General features: G+C 46.3%; 1 protein-coding gene across 2 annotated transcripts in view; it reads left to right on the top strand.

Moving 5' to 3' along the window:
* ITGA11 (integrin subunit alpha 11) overlaps positions 1-17,266 on the top strand; it is a 127,099-nt gene that overhangs the window by 31,610 nt on the left and 78,223 nt on the right. For both annotated transcript variants that reach the window (XM_082617733.1, XM_082617732.1), the window contains exon 2: positions 45-156. In XM_082617733.1, the coding sequence (XP_082473859.1) occupies positions 45-156 (112 nt within the window). The remainder of the gene's footprint in view (positions 1-44; positions 157-17,266) is intronic.

The following is a 17,266-nucleotide window of genomic DNA, read 5'->3' as shown; positions in this document are numbered from 1 at the left end:
GACCCTGGACCTCCACCTGCCTGACTCCTCTCCTCCCCACCCAGGGTTCACGGACACCTTCAACATGGACATCAAGAAGCCCCGAGTCATCCCCGGCTCCAGAGCCGCCTTCTTTGGCTACACGGTGCAGCAGCATGAGATCAGCGGCAAGAAGTGGTGAGTGAGAGCTGCCGCCTCCACCGTAGCCCTGCACTGCCCCGCACCCAGCCCCTCCATCGGCTGGCCACACTGGCCCTCACGTGTAGACGCCCCCCTTGCCGGGGACTTGACTTCTTGTCGTGGCAGGTCAGGGGCTGCCTAGGATCTGCCCCTGTCCATGAAATCATGAGCATCCCATTTCACAGGCCTTGATCTTCTCATCTGAGAAGTGGGAATGAACACCCCTCCTTCTCCGGGTTATGGGACAGCACAAGTAGCAGGCACCTAGAACCAATAATTACCCCCTCCCATCCCCTCTCAGGGCCTCAGGGTCTCATCAGTGGGGGCAGTGCCTCTGGTCCTGGCGGCTGGGAGAGCTGTTGGGGAGCGGGATGTCTCTGAGGGGATAGATGTGAGTGTGCTCAAAGCTAAAGTACAGGAACAGTGGGGCAAAGGAAGTGAGAGCAAGGCTGAGTGGCAGGGAGAGGGCCAGAGAGACCCCAAGGACCCCTCTGGGACGGGGGTGATCAAGAGGCGGGAAGGGTCTGCGTCTGATTTTTTTTTTTTTTTTTTTTTTTTCTTTTTTTTTTTTTCTGCACGCGGGCCTCTCACTGCTGTGGCCTCTCCCGCTGCGGAGCACAGGCTCCGGACACACAGGCTCCGCGGCCATGGCTCGCGGGCCCAGCCGCTCCGCGGCACGTGGGATCTTCCGGGATCGGGGCACGAACCCGTGTCCCCTGCATCGGCAGGCGGACTCTCAACCACTGCGCCACCAGGGAAGCCCCGCGTCTGATTTTTAATATAACTTTGTTGGATTATATTTTACATATTATATAATTTACTCATTTCAAGTGTCGATTCAGTGATTTTTTTTTTTTTTTTTTTGCGGTACGCGGGCCTCTCATTGTTGTGGCCTCTGCCATTGCGGAGCACAGGCTCCGGACGCTCAGGCCCAGCGGCCATGGCTCACGGGCCCAGCCGCTCTGCGGCATGTGGGATCTTCCCAGACCAGGGCACAAACCCGTGTCCCCTGCATCGGCAGGCGGACTCTCAACCACTGCACCACCAGGGAAGCCCTCGGTGATTTTTTTTAAAAGTAAATTTACCAAGTTGTGCAGTTCGTCAGTTGTAGAACATTTTCATCGCCCCAATAAGATCCCTCATGCACGTGTACTGTTCATTGCCATTCTCCTCCTGCTGATTGGTTTTCAGCTGTCAGAAGGCAAGGCTTTCCTTCCTTCCTGAGATGGAAAGGACTAGGCCTCTGCTTTGCCCTCTTAGAAGCCCTTGCCGAGTCAAGGGACCATGTGAACACTGACGATAAATGTCCTACCTGCCCTCTTCCCAATCTGGCCTCTGCCTACCCTCCCACCCTCTTCTCCTTCTGCTTCCCCCACCTCCTTTCCTGCGCTCAACACTCTACCACATTGCATTATTTCCATTTTTCCAGTTCTCCAGAGCTTCTTTGCACATGCTGTTCCTTCCTCCCATGATGTCCTCTCCTACCTTCCCCACTCACCCTACCCTACCACTCAGATCTGACAAATTCCCTCATACATTTTTTGGGAAGGAGTATCTTATTATCTTTCTACTGAGGTATAACTTAGATACAGTAAAGCATAGACACCTTAAGTGTCCAAACCGGTGAACTTTTACACATGTATATGCCCATTGTGATCACCTCCCAGAACATGATATAGAACATTTCCAGCTCCCTGGAAAGCTCTTTGTGCCTCCCACCTAGTCAGTTCCCCTCCAGGTAACCACTATTCTGACTCCTATCACCATAGATTGATTTTGCCTGTTTTTGAACTTCATATAGATGATATCACACATTAAGTAGTCATTTGTACCTGACCTGTTTTACTCAACATTATGTCTTTGAGGTTTAACATACTGTTGAATGTTTCATACTTGATGTTTCTTCACTGATGTGTAATATTCTACGGTAGCAATGCACCACGTTTTATTTATTTATTCTACTATTGATGGATCTTTGGATTGTTTCCATTTTTGGCTATTTCAAGTAGAGGTACTATTAACATTCTTATACATGTCTTCTGATGAACATATGTACTCATTTTTATCCGGTATATACTCAGGAATAGAATCACTGAGTTAAAGGGAAGGTATATGTTTGTAGGACCTGCCAAGCATTTTTCCCCCAAATGGTTTACCAATTTAACCTCTTCTAGTAACATGAGAGTTCTAGTTGCTTCCCATCCTCGCTAACACTTGGTATTATCAGTCGTTAATTTTAGCCATTCTGATGGTGTGTAGTGGTATCTAATTGTGGGTTTAATTGGCATTTTTCTAATGACTAAAGATGTTGAGTAACCCTTGGTAAATTTATTGGCCATTTTGGTATCCTATTTTGTGAAGTGTCCAGTTGAGTCTTTTGCCCATTTTTTAAATTGTGTTGTGTGTCTTTTTCTTATTGATTTATAGGACTTTAAAAAATATATTCTATATGCAAACCTTTGTCAGAGAAGAACATTGCAAAGAACTTCTCCCAGTCTATATCTTGCCTTTTCATTCTTTTAATGGTATCTTTTTATGAACAGAGTTCTTTAGTGAAGTCTAATTTATCTGTCTTTTTTATGGTTAGTGTTTCTTGTGTGTCCCATTTAAGAAATTTTTGCCTCTCCCAAGATGATGAAGATATTTTCCTCTGTTTTCTTCCAGAAGTTTGATGATTTTGCTTTCTCATTTAAGTCAGTGATTCATCTCAAATTAATTTTTGTATGAGATGTGAGATAAATATCTAAGTTTTTTTTAATATGCATATCCAATTGATCTGGCACCATTTGTTGAAGGACTATTTCCCCACTAAATTGTAGTGTCATCTTTGTTGAAAATCAGGTGACCCTATATGTATGGGTCTATTTCTAGCCTCTATTCTACTCCATAGAGTAGAAAGCTGCCTTGGTTACTGTAGCTTCAAAGCAAGTCTTGAAGTTAGTGTGAGTTCTCCATCTTTGTTCTTCTTTGACAAGATTGTTTTAGCTATACTAGGTCCTCTGTATTTCCTTATGAATTTTAGCATAGGCTTGTCAATTTCCCCTAATCAAACTTGCTGAGATTTTGATTGGGATTGCATTAAATTTATAGATCAACTTGGGGAGAAATGAACTCTTGATAATACTGAGTCTTCCAAACCATGAAAATGTATATCCCTCCAGTTATTTCATTTTTAAAAAATTTTTCTCTCAATAGTGCTTTGAAATTTTCAGTGTAAAACTCTTGCATACCTTTTATTATATTAATTCCTAGGTATTCAATATTTTATGCTAATTAAAAATAGAATATTCTTTTTATTTTTTATTTATTTGGTTGTGCCAGGTCTTAGTTGAAACAGGCAGGTTCCTTAGTTGTGGCTCATGGGGCTCCTTAGTTGCAGGTCGCTGGCTTCTTAGTTGCGGCACGTGGGCTCCTTTAGTTGCGGCTTGCCGGCTCCTTAGTTGCGGCACATGGGCTCCTTAGCTGTGGCATGCAAACTCTTGGTTGCAGCATGCATGTGGGATCTAGTTCCCTGACCAGGGATCGAACCCAGGCCCCCTGCATTGGGAGCATGGAGTCTTAACCACTGCACCACCAGGGAAGTCCCTAAAATAGAATATTCTTATTTCATTTTCCAATCTTTTGCAAGTATAGAAAAATACAATTGACTTTTGTATACTTACATTATATCCAGCAATTTTACTAAATTCATTTATTATTTCTAATAGTTTGCTTGTAGATCCTTTTGAATTTTCTATGTATACAAGCAGATCATCTGAAGTAATTATTTCTTCTTTTCCAATCTTCATAGCTTTTATTTCTGTTTCTCTTGCCTAATTGCAATAGCCAGGACGTTCAGTACAAGATTGAATAGAAGTTGTGATCCCAAACATGATTTTCTTACTTCCCTTATTAGAGGGAAAACTTTCAATATTTCCGAATTAAATAAGATGTTAACTGTAGTTTATTGATTTGTTTGTTGTAGATACCTTCATATTAAGAAAGTTTTCTTCTATTCCTACTTTTCTGAGGTTTATTTGTGTGTGTTTGTCTGTGTGTGTGTGTATGTAATAGGTATTGAATTTTATCAGATGCTTTTTCTGCAAAAGATTGAGATATTATATGGTTCTCCTTTATTCTGTTATTATTAATTATATTCATTGATTTTTTTGAATATTAAGCCCAATTTGTATTCCTGGGATAAACTTAGTCACCACATATTCATATATGTATATATACATATATATGTGTGTATATATATGTATATATATAAATTTATTCTATTTATTAATATATTCTCAGGAACTTTATTTCTATGTACATAAGGTATATTGTGCAGCTAAATGCATCCAATATATTCTTAATTACAAATACTTTGTTTTGCAATTCCTGAATTTCCACTTGATTCTTTTTATAGACTCTAATTCTATTAAAGTAATCTATCTTTCTCCCATTTGCCCATCTTTGACTCTATTTTTTAAAACATATTAATCACAGTTATTTTGAAGTCCTTCTTGGCTAAGGCTAACTCCAATATCTGGATCATCTCTGGGTCTGCTTCTAGTGACTATTTTACCTTATGGTTATCAGTCACTTTTTCCTGATTCTTTGCCTGTTTAATATATATATTTTTATTCTATGCTGAACATTGTGAATTGTACACAGTAGAGGCTATAGATTGTGTTACCTTCCTTTAAATACATTTTGTTCTGATGGGCAATTAAAATACTGGTGAAACCACCTAGAACTTAACCACAGCTTGGTTTGGGCCTTGGTTAGGGCAGGTATCTGGTTTTGCCCTTACTTCTAGGGTGCAGCCTTTACTCCTAGGGCATAGACTTCCTGAGGTCTCAACTGAAAGCCCACAGCAGTCATTAAAATGCCTCTATTCTGACTGGGCATGAACCCCAACATCTCCTAAGCACTGGGCAGCCTCTAAAATCTCTGATCCCTGTGGCTCTTCTCTGATAGATTTTCCAGAATCTCACACTACACATGCACAGCTTAGGGGTCAGCCAAGACCCTAAGGGGAAATGCTGGCAGAGTTTGGGGGGTCCTTTCTCTGTGGTGCTCTCCTTTCTGCCTGCTTCCACCAAATCCTAGTTATTTTTGCAGCCTCAGCCCCAATCACTGTTTCCTCTACCCAGCAAGACTGCTGCTATGTGACTGGACTCTATTTCCCTGTGCTGCAATAGGAAAGTGCCCTCAGAGAGAAAGCTGGGTAAATGTGGGTTTAGTGCCTGTACTTACCTTTGCTCAAGTATTGAGCTCTCTAGTGTCATCTATTGCCTGAAAATAGTTGTTTCATGTATTTTATCTAGCTTTCATAGTTGTTTATGGCTGGAATTAAAAGTCCTCTTTCTTTTAAAAAATTTTTTATTTATTTATTTGGCTGTGCCGGGTCTTAGCTGTGACATGCAGGACCTTCATTATGGCATGTGGGATCTTCAGTTGTGGCACGCGGGATCTAGGTCCCTGACTAGGGGTTGAACCTGGGCCCTCTGCATTGGGAGCACAGAGTCTTAGCCCCTGGACCACCAGGGAAGTCCCAAGGTCCTCTTTCATGTTCTTTAATCAACTTAAGTATCATTTCCTCTGAGAAACCTTCTCTGACCATCCCTTCCCATCACTAGATTAGTTGTACCCATAGAATTCTGGATTTTCCTTTTCATAACGTTTATCATAATAGATAGTAATTGCCTATTTCATTGTTTTTCTTCTCTTCCTGAAATCAGGGGTATGCTCCCGGGAAACTAGTAGATGCTCAAAAGAACATACTTTGAGAGACTGAATTAATGGTTTGAGTCTCTCTCAACCAGCCCAGACATCAGATGCACAGCATCTGTATTCTATACATGGTATGAATGGTCAAAGATTAAATGGGACTGACTTTTCCAAGACTGAATTTGTTTTGACCAATGCTTATTAAGCTTCTGCTAATAAATTTTACTAGACTCTGCAAAATTTTGGTATGGTTTCACTCTCAAATAACTCACAGACCAGTTGAGGAGTTGACACTAATATCCTTGAAATAATTTAAAAATAATGCAAGACAAAATACAACCTGGTGTTAATTATGTTCGTCTTTGTAAGACCACTTTCTCCACCAAGGCTTTCTGGATCCTTTTCCTAGCCTAAAATGGCCTTATCCTTCCTAAGTCCTCTCTCTGATGGCCCATATCATTTCCTACCTTGTGTTGGAGTCACTTATGCCCATGGCTCACCTCCCTTATCAGACACTAGCCTTATATCCCTGTGCATGAGAGCAGCCAGCAAGTTGTCACACTCACAGCAGAAACTCAGCCGGAGTTTGAAAGGAGAAATTTCTGTGGCTGAGGTCTCTGGGAGAGCTTCATAGAAGAGGCACATTTGAATGGGGTCTTGGAGGTTGGGCTTAGATGAGCAGAATGGTACAATAGAATTGACTCATGGTCACTCTTGCTGATCTGAGTGCAGCCGGAAGCATCATGGGAGCCGCTGGACCAGAGTGTGTTTTCTGGCTGAGAGAAACAGAGAGGCCTTGGAGACCCAGGGAGCTGCACCTCCTGCAGAATAAACAGGAGCACACAGGACCTTTCAGGAATCCCTGTCCTCACTTGCATAGACCCCACTGCATACCCTACTTGGTTGCTTCCCCTCTCTGCTTTCTCCCCAGGCCCCCATTTTTTCTCATCCCATAGGCAGCATTCCAAGAGTTTTATCCAGACCTAAGACCCCATGGATGTGGATCAGGGGAAAAGACAGGTCAATGTCAATGTCATTTGGGGGACACCACCTGGCAGTTATGCACAGGGATGACTCCAGTGGTACATGTTGTTTGAAGTCCATGCCAGGAGGTACCTCAAAGGAAGGACAAGAGCAAGGGTTTGAAGTCCAAAGACTGCCACTTGGAGGAAGACCTTGGAAGAAGCTCTCTCATCCTCTCCACACCTCTATTTGCTCATGCACAAAATGGATATGAAATTACCTATCTCAGGGTGCTGGGAAAGATCAACAAATACCTAAAACTTGAATGTTATAATCAGTAAAGCAGGAAGTAGAGGATTGGGTTGCTTGCACCCAGCAAGCAGCCAAATCTGAAATCAGGCCCCTGGTGACTTGGTCAAGAGGCTCCCTTTGACCCAGGGTCTTCTGTCTCCTGGGTGTGGACCCAGCTTCCAGCCCTTAAGGTAGAGCTGGCACACCTTGGTCTGCATCTCCTGGGCCTGCAGTGGGGCCAGGGAATCTGTGTTTTAAAGAATTCCCCAGGACTCTAGCAGGGAGACTGGGGCCTCCTGAGGATCACCATTTTCATTGAGGATCGGGAGATGCCAGTGGGAAACAACATCACCCCCCAGCCCCTGACCAAAAATCCAGGTCCCAACATTGCCGCAGAGAAGGACCCACCAGTTGTCTCCAACCACAGGCACCAATGAGGTCTGGCCCCCATTTATCAGGCTGTGAGCCTCCTTGAACATCAAGGGCACCAGACCCTGATGTAAATGGGTTGGAGGACAAGGGGACTGACCTAGTGGTGCTGCCACTTTATCCTCCTAACCCTTCACCTCCTGCCCACCACATTCCCAACTCAGAACTCAAACTCGGCAAAACTGACTGTGCTTCAGACATCTTGAACGGTTTTCTACATGCCTTGGTTTCAGCAACAGTAACAATACCCACAGGCACACAAAAATGAAAAGAGAAGACAAATTCTTCTTGGGCTGAGTATTCTCTGCCCCTGCTTTTTAAGCCCTTGTGTATTTTCAGAGAAATTTAATCCACATGACTCTAATGTATGTACATTGAAATCATTAAGTCAGTTGGTTTTCAAGACCGTTTGATGTCCCAGAAACTCCGGTGTAGGGTTTGCAGAGGGCCTCACCAAGGCTTTGGTCCACTGGAGCAGGAAGCCTCCTGGTGCTGAGAGAAAACAGAGCTGGGCCCCACAAATTTCCAGTTTGTCACTGAAGCTTTCACCCCAGAGAAAGAAGCCTCAGCTCTCAGGGAGGTGGCGCATTTCACCCTCTCCCCTCAAGGGTGCTGGGAAGCAGGAACCTGGTAGCCCCAGTGGGTTCCACAAGGGGAACCCTTTGGAACTCAGTGGGCTTTAAGAACAAAAGGGCATGTGAATTCCCTGAGCCACAGGTTCGGGGATGTGAGCAGCTTGTAAGAGAAATAGGCTTGTCCCCATTTTACAGATGAGGCAACTGAGACTCCAAGAGATATAACATAGTAAGTGTCTGAGCTACGTCTGGAACCCAGGTCTTGTTAGGCCCAAGACAGCACAGGGCAGAAGCAGCCCCGGCCCAGAGACTGACTGGGAAACTACAGTCAGACCACAGTGGTGCCCCTCCTGACCAGCGACACTGCTGGCCCCATAAGAGTCGAGGCTGTGAGGTCGCAAGACCCAGCACTAGCAGATTCACATAAAAATGCTGAGTCCAGTCAGAAAGAGAGGGTGTATATTCACAGAACCCCAAGCCCGGATGATAAATACCAAGAGAGGACACACAGAAAGGATCGCAGGAGTTCACGTGAGGGAGGGAATTTCTAATTCAGCAGGACTAGGTTGGGGAGGGAGTCGGGAGAGGGTTGTGGAGGAGGGGGCTTCCACATGGGTAGGATTTCTATGTGTAGAATAGACAGGGATGAGAAGAGTATAACAGATGGAAGGAACAGCATGGGTAAGAGTACAGGGCTGGAAAAGAAGAGGTCACGTTTAAGAGAAAGGACACTGTCCCATGTGTCTGGAAAAGAAGGCATGGAAAGCAGAGCAGCAGACCAGACCAGAGGCTGGGAGAGGGAGGGGAGCACCGCAGAGTTTCTTAAATACCCGAGTGCGGGGATGATATCTGGGAGGCAGTGGGGAGCCAGTGGAGGTTTTAGAGCAGGAGGGTGGTTCACTAGAGTTCTAATTTTTAGGGTGATCACTTACGCTGCCATATGGGAGGAGATCCTGGAGGTGAAGAGTCTGGTGGGAAGGCTATAGAAGTCTAGGTGGGTGGAGGACCTAAGGGGTGGGGCTTGGAAGAAGGGACCTGCCTTATGAGTGTCAATAGTTCATTCATTCATTCTTGAGAACCTGTGCTAGGTCCTGGGAATTCAACGGTGAACAAAACTTCGAAGTCCCTGTCCTGATGGGACTTTTCTTCCGGTGGGGCAAGACACATTATGAAGTTGCCCATCATCTGTCAGATGGTGATGTGTGCAGTGGAGAAGCATTAGGCAGGTTAAGGGGGCTTGGGAGCAGCGGGTGGGAGGGAGGGCTGCTCCCTTATACAGGCCATCAGGCAGGGCCTCAGTGCTAGGGTGACAGCAGTGAGAGACCTAAAGGAAACGGAGAGTCTGAGACAATCATGGATACCTGAGAAAAGAGTATTCCAGGCAGAGGGAATGGCAAGGGCAAAGGTGCTGAGGGGGGAAGATGCTTGGGATGTTCCAGGAACAGTGTGTGTGGCTGGAGCAGAGTGAGCCGGGCAGGAATGGAGGGGGGCGGGGTCAGAGATGAACCAGGATGAAGCATGACTGAGGACTTGTTTTGCTGAGAAGATAGTGAAAAAGCAAAATCCAGCCACAGGAGACAGACTTTGGGGGAACGGGTGAGCTTATCTTTGGTCCCGTTGGTTTGAAGTATCCAAGGGTCAAAAGAGTGCAGCTGGACAGCTGGCAGCAGGGGACAGGGGCCTTCAGGTTGCCTGTTCCCAGACAGGGAGGTTGGGGTGCAGTGCTGTGAGGGCTTATCTGTGTGTGCCTCTCCCAGAAGCCGCCGAAGGGGCCTAGCTTGGGAGCTTGCAACTCTGGGCAAATGCTTACAGGACCAGCCCTTGAGATGTACAAAAGACTCATGATGTACACTCATGCGCACAGAGTAAGTCTAGAGTTCCTGCGAAGACTCATTGCAATGTACGCGAAACCTGCAGTACCACTCTAGAGCGCTGGTCCTCAAGCCTGGGTGTGCATCAGAATCCCCTGGGGGGCTTGTTAAATCGGATCACTGGGCCCCACCTCCAGAGTTCTGATTCCATAGGTCTAGGGTGGGAGCTGCAAATTTGCTTCTAACAAGTTCCCAGGTGGTGCTGCTGGGGCCCACACTCTGAGAACCACAGCCCTAGAGATTTCTATCCCCGGTTTCTTAAGTTGGTGACCCAGAGACAACTGGGAAGGGGCTGGAGGTGGGGTTGGGAGGACAGAGAGGAGGCTGTTTCTGAGAAGAACTGCTCACACCTCATTCTTGTCCTCCACCTGAAGCCGCTCCCGTCTCTCTTAGCCCTTCCTCTGCTTTCTCCTACTTTTCCATTTCCTTTTTTCTTCTCTTGGCCCATTTCCTTGTCCTGATCTCTGCACTTCCGTCGCTGCTCCTTACTTGCTCAACTTCAGCCCCCTCCCCTTCCCCATCCCTTCTCCCCTCCTCCCCTCCTCACTTCTTCCACTCCCCTCTTGGCTCCTGCACCAGAATCTCTGATGGAAATGGGCAAGATAGGGGTTTAGAGGGTGACCAAAGCCAAGGGAGGCCACCCTGTCCCTGTACCCCGCTGCCCGCCCTGCTTCTGCACGTAGCCACCAATGTTATTAGTTCCATGGGCCTGACTGCACCCTTGCGGGAAGGGGAAGGAGCCCAGCCCAGGCTTCCTGGCACCTGTCCACCTGACCTGAGGCACCATCTGCAGGGCACTACCTGGCGGCAACCCTGGCTGGGGCCGAGAGAGTTTGCACACAGAGGGGGACAGGGCAGTGAGAGGGTGGGTCCTGGAAGCCAAGAGAAAATGGAGAAAGGTGATCTGGTGGCGGGGAGACTGAGAAGGAAGTTAGATGCACCGGCTCTTAAGGAATGACACCACAGCCTTGGTCTCCCCGATTCTGGGGTGCCATGATGGGAAACAGAGGCTTCTCTTGGGCAAAAGGGAACCTCTTAAACATAACTGTCATCACCCTCTGCAATGGAAGGACAGACTTGGTGGTTTGGCTCATCCAAAGTCACACGGGGTCCTAGACAGCCTCCTGCCGCTTTGAAGGATCCTTTTGGTTTCTTCTGCAATAATTGAACTCAGAGTTGGTGAGGTCAGATGCTGAAGGGCCTATGTGATTGGGTGCCCTGCGGACGGACCTTGAGGCAGTAGAGAGGGAGATCCAGAGACCTGCCGAGCTCGGGCTCGGAAGCAAACCCTCCCCCCAGGGCAGCTCCTGCCAGCACCCCGCCCCACCTCCACCTCCACCCCTACCTCCTCCCAGAGGCCTGGCACCACACAGGATGGGCACCCTCAGCCCCTAAGGTGGATAAGCTTGGAATGCACCTGCCCGACACAGGTTCACATCCCATCTCTCCCCGGAGACCTTGCTGAAGACGTGGTATCTTCACACACAGGGCTATCTCCTTAGCCTGAAAACAGGGTCACCATTGCTGGGGTCTTCAGGGGACCCTGATTCTCAGAGGCAGAGATGGGTTGAGAAGGGACAGGGTGGCTGGGAGCAGGCCCACGAGGTACAGGTGGACACACAGTGAACATGGGTGGGCTTGGCCTTCAGGACTGCTCCCACTACTGAGAGGAGTCTTAGAAATTAATTTAGCCCCAATTCTTTATTTTACAAGCAAAGAAGGCAAGGCCCAGAGCTAGAAGGAGCCTACACCAAGGTCACCCTTGAAACCCAGGTCTCCTAAAACCCAGTCCAGCATTGCTTCTACTTCCTGTAGTACTTCCACCTGCTACATGTGCGAAAACTGCCAAAGCGTTAGTCCACCCACCATCCTGGGTCCCTTGTCTCAAGATCACTAGGTGATATCTACTTAAACTAAATACTCGTAGAATTTGGGTAAGGCATTAATTCTTCTACCATACCTTCATCTACTGACCTTCCCAGATAACAAGTTTGCATTTTCACTAGGATCTTTCATGTCTAAAACCCACTGATGATGGAACTTAGGGTTGACTGGGAAGGAAATCCATGAGGAATAAATCCACAAAAATTGGCTGGCAAGCCTAGGCCCAGGGGGTGATGCCCTTGGGCCCTGTCATTTCCTCCTTACCAACCCCAAGGTTTCCCAGCCTCTCATCTGTGGCCCTTTTCTGCAGGGTTATAGCAATGTCACAAAATGGGCACAGATCTTCAGCAGATAAGTGAAGGCACACTAGGGTGGCCCTTACTGCAGGAAAAGCCTAGGCTTCAGAACCACACAAACCTGGGCTCAGCCACTTTCCAAGCCATGGGAACTTGAGCATATCACATCCACGTCCTGGACCACAGTTTCCTTATCTGTAAAATGGGCACAATGATGCAAACCCCCAAGAGTACTTTGAGGAAGAAATAGGAGATGGTGTGTGAAGTGTCTACCATGGGCAGATACTGGGTAAGTTAGTTCCCTTTGCGGGCCTGTTCCTCAAGAAAGGATATGGTATCCAGGAGAGGTTTCCAGGAAAAGGGCCCCTGGGGCCAGTTTTTTGGGCAGAATGACAGATCTTATCCAAGTCGTTCCCCCTCTTCGGTGACAGTTGTCAGGTCTGGGGCAGCCTCAGACTTTGTTGCTGTGGAAATCTCACTAAGGAACATCTTAAGCTCTTTTCCTGGCTTGGGCCCCCAGAGCGGGCTCCCAACACCACAGTGCATAAATGCCCTCTGCTATTTTCTCTTGGAACAAATAAAATCTGGCACCATGACTCATGCTGGTTAACAGATAAATCACTACAGAAGCAAAGCCCAGGATAGGATGAAACCACCCAACACACGAGAGAGCGGAAGAGAGACAAACTGTAGTCGTTGGGGACATGTTGGCCCAGGGCCCGGGGCCAAGCCACCCAGCAGACCCTGGCAGGCAGGCAGCACATGGACAAGAAAAGAGTGAGCCACAGAGGGCTGGACAGTTACGCAGACAGTCACCCTCACAGGCAGGAGCTGGGGGCTCCTTCAAGCCCTCAAAAACACAAAGCAGCATTGAGAGCAGCCAAGGAAAGCGTGTTGGCCCCAGAACGAGCCAGAATTCTCGGGGCAGTGTGAGTATTTAAGATGCAGCCTGCAAATGACCCCCCATCTCCAGGAGATTTGTTTTCTCCTCTCTGCTAGCTCTCTCTCATGCTCTCTCCTTTTTTTTTTTTTTTTTTTTTCTTTTTTTAAATACCAGACCAACACGGGAAAGTCCTAGACTTGAGGAGTATGTAGCGAGGGCCCAGGTAACCTCTGACACACTCCCAACCTGGTCAACCAGAGTCAGAGCCAAGGCCAGTCCTCAGGGCCATAGAATGACCATAGTGCTGATCCAGGCGGGGCAGGGAGCCAACTCCTATGTGCTTTGGGGGTAAGAGGCACAATCTCGGTAGTGGAAACATTGAAAGGAAAGTCTCCTGGTTTCTAACCTCTAAGAAAGAAAATAAATCTAATTTGGGCAGTTCGGGGAAGCCAGAGGGATTTGCCAGCTCAGCATCTCCTCCACCCGCCATCCCCGCCATCCCCCACCCCCACCCCGCGTCAGCAGCCTGTGGCTCTTCCACCTCCCTCCCTCCTCTGCCGCCAACACTGTTCCTTCTGTGACCCCAATGTCCTTCCTAAGACCAGAACAGGAGAGGGAAGGGGAGCTCCTCACATGAGGTGGAAAATAAACTAATGCTGAAATTCACTCCGTCTTGAGAATGGCATTATAATTTCACAGGCTTGAATTTTTACGACTGGTATTCAGTTTTTAATCGCTCCTTGGCACTTTATCTGCAGTCATCATAGCTGACGCTAGGGGGAGCAAGGCTGCCTGGTAACAGCTCTTCTCTCCAGTCATCTAAGCTTCCCATGGATGCCACTAAGGACCACACCTGCTTCCATTCGGTTAGGCTACAAAGTGTGAAAAACTAAATTCCTTATTGCAAACCACAAAGAGGAATAAACATGTTTTAAAGTTATATACAATTAGAAAATCAAATCAGCGTGCTATACGTGCTTTTTCCTCACTAATGTTAACTGTGATCCATCCCTAACCTAACCCTTGTTTGCTCCAGGCTTGGATAGAATGCCTTCTTCTAACTTTCCCTGACTGTTTTGTGAAGAATCAAGGGCCCCTCGGGATATCAAACTCTTGAAGGTGTTTTTTTCTTCTCTTTCAGCAACTTCTCTTCCACACAGCAGCAAGACTCAGATACACAGCCAATGGCAAAGGCTTCTTATTGATATGAGACCATCTTGACAAGGTTTCTGTCATTTTCTGTTGAGTTCCTAAATCCTCCCCACTTTCTCTCTTGAATCACTTCTTCCTGATTTAGCTGTGATGAGTCACCCTGAGTCCAATAATGCAGAGAGACAGAGAGAGAGAGAGTAGTAGAAAAAGCCAGTTAAGAGAAATGGAAAATGAAATGGGGAAGAGGGAAGAGGAGAGAAGATGGAATGGGGGGTAAAGAGCTCAGAAAGTAAGGAGAGAAAGGGGGCTGTGGGCCCCAAGGGTAGGGCTTGCTTTTACTCGTCTCTGCATCTTTGATGCTAGGTGCAGGCCCACAGGAGGAGAAGGAGAGAATGGTTCTAGGAGTCTGCATTCTAAATCTCAGGGAGGCCCAAAGCTGGACATTGTTGTTATAAAGAGTCTGGGGACGATGGCCGCACGTGGGAGAGGTGGAGATTTCCTGTCTTTTTCTTTCCCCTGCAAACCTTAGAAGGGCCCAGCTGAAATGAAGTCACGCAGAGGGCAGGAGGGTGGTGGACAGTGGCTTGGCCCACCTGGGATGGCTCTACCTGCGACAGCAGCTCCCCTCGGTGCTCTCCCCTCTGCCTCTCCCCAACCTCTGAGCCAAGGATTTTTTTTTTTTAACATCTTTACTGGAGTATAATTGCTTTACAATGGTGTGTTAGTTTCTGCTGTATAACAAAGTGAATCAGCTATACATATACATACATCCCCATATCTCCTCCCTCTTGGGTCTCCCTCCATATCCCACCCCTCTAGGTGGTCACAAAGCACCCAGCTGATCTCCCTGTGCTATGCAGCTGCTTCCCACTAGCTATCTGTTTTGCATTTGGTAGTGTATATATGTCCGTGCCACTCTCTCACTTCCTCCCAACGTACCCTTCCCCCTCCCCGTGTCCTCAAGTACATTCTCTATGTCTGCATCTTTATTCCTGTCCTGCCCCTAGGTTTTTCAGAACCTTTTGTGTTTTTTTTTTTAGATTCCATATATATATGTTAGCATACAGTATTTGTTTTTCTCCTTCTGACGTACTTCACTCTGTATGACAGACTCTAGGTCCATCCAGCTCACTACAAATAACTCAATTTTGTTTCTTTTTATGGCTGACTAATATTCCATTGTATATATGTGCGACATCTTTATCCATTCATCTGTCAATGGACACTTAGGTTGCTTCCACGTCCTGGCTATTATAAATAGTGCTGCAATGAACACTGTGGTACATGACTCTTTTTGAATTATGGTTTTCTCAGGGTATATGCCCAGTAGTGGGATTGCTGGGACATATGGTAGTTCTATTTTCAGTTTTTTAAGGAACCTCCATACTGTTCTCCATAGTGGCTGTATCCATTTACATTCCCACCAACAGTGCAAGAGGGTTCCCTTTTCTCCACACCCTCTCCAGCATTTATTGTTTGTAGATTTTTTGATGATGGCCATTCTGACCGTGTGAGATGATACCTCATTGTAGTTTTGATTTGCATTTCTCTAATGATTAGTGATGTTGAGCATCCTTTCATGTGTGTGTTGGCAATCTGTATATCTTCTTTGGAGAAATGTCTATTTAGGTCTTCTGCCCATTTTTGGATTGGGTTGTTTGTTTTTTGATATTGAGCTGCATGAGCTGCTTGTAAATTTTGGAGATTAATCCTTTGTCAGTTGTTTCATTTGCAAATATTTTCTCCCATTCTGAGGGTTGTCTTTTCGTCTTGCTTATGTTTTCCTTTGCTGTGCAAAAGCTTTTAAGTTTCATTAGGTCCCATTTGTTTATTTTTGTTTTTATTTCCATTACTCTAGGAGTTGGGTCAAAAAGGATCTTGCTGTGATTTATGTCATAGAGTGTTCTGCCTACGTTTTCCTTGAAGAGTTGCATGGTGTCTGGCCTTACATTTAGGTCTTTAATACATTTTGAGTTTATTTTTGTGTATGGTGTTAGGGAGTGTTCTAATTTCATTCTTTTACATGTAGCTGTCCAGTTTTCCCAGCACCAATTATTGAAGAGGCTGTCATTTCTCCATTGTATATCCTTGCCTCCTTTATCAAAAATAAGGTGACCAGGGCTTCCCTGGTGGCGCAGTGGTTGAGAGTACGCCTGCCGATGCAGGGGACACGGGTTCATGCCCCGGTCCGGGAAGATCCCACATGCCGCGGAGCGGCTGGGCCCATGAGCCAAGGCCACTGAGCCTGTGCTTCTGGAGCCTGTGCTCCACAACGGGAGAGGCCACAACAGTGAGAGGCCCGCGTACCTCAAATAAAAAATAATAATAATAAGGTGACCATAGGTGTGTGGGTTTATCTCTGGGCTTTCTATCCTGTTCCACGGATCTATATTTCTGTTTTTGTGCCAGTACCATAGTGTCTTGATTACTGTAGCTTTGTAGTATAGTCTGAAGTCAGGGAGCCTGATTCCTCCAGCTCCATTTTTCTTTCCCAAGATGGCGTTGGCTGTTCGGGGTCTTTTGTGTTTCCATACAAATTGTGAAATTTTTTGTTAATTTTTTCTTAACTGTTTTGGGTTTGTTATTGTAGGTCTTTTCCTTCTCTTGTGTTTCCTGCCTAGAGAAGTTCCTTTAGCATTTGTAAAGCTGGTTTAATGACGCTGAATTCTCTTAGCTTTTCCTTGGCTATAAAGGTTTTAATTTCTCTGCAAATCTGTATGAGATCCTTGCTGGGTAGAGTAATCTCAGTTATAGGTTTTTCCCTTTCATCACTTTAAATATGTCCTGCCTTATATGTCCTCAACTCCCCCTTCTGGCTTGCAGAGTTTCTGCTGAAAGATCAGCTGTTAACCTTATGGGGATTCCTTTGTATGTTATTTGTTGTTTTTCCCTTGCTGCTTTAATATTTTTTCTTGGTATTCAATTTTTGATAGTTTGATTAATATGTGTCTTGGCATGTTTCTCCTTGGATTTATTCTGTATGGGACTCTCTGCTTCCTGGACTTGATTGATGATTTCCTTTCCCATATTAAGGAAGTTTTAAACTATAATCTCTTCAAA

Source organism: Mesoplodon mirus, assembly GCF_964341445.2.
Source record: "Mesoplodon mirus genome assembly, chromosome: 4".
Taxonomy (NCBI): domain Eukaryota; kingdom Metazoa; phylum Chordata; class Mammalia; order Artiodactyla; family Ziphiidae; genus Mesoplodon; species Mesoplodon mirus.
This window is presented reverse-complemented; position numbering and strand designations above follow the sequence as displayed.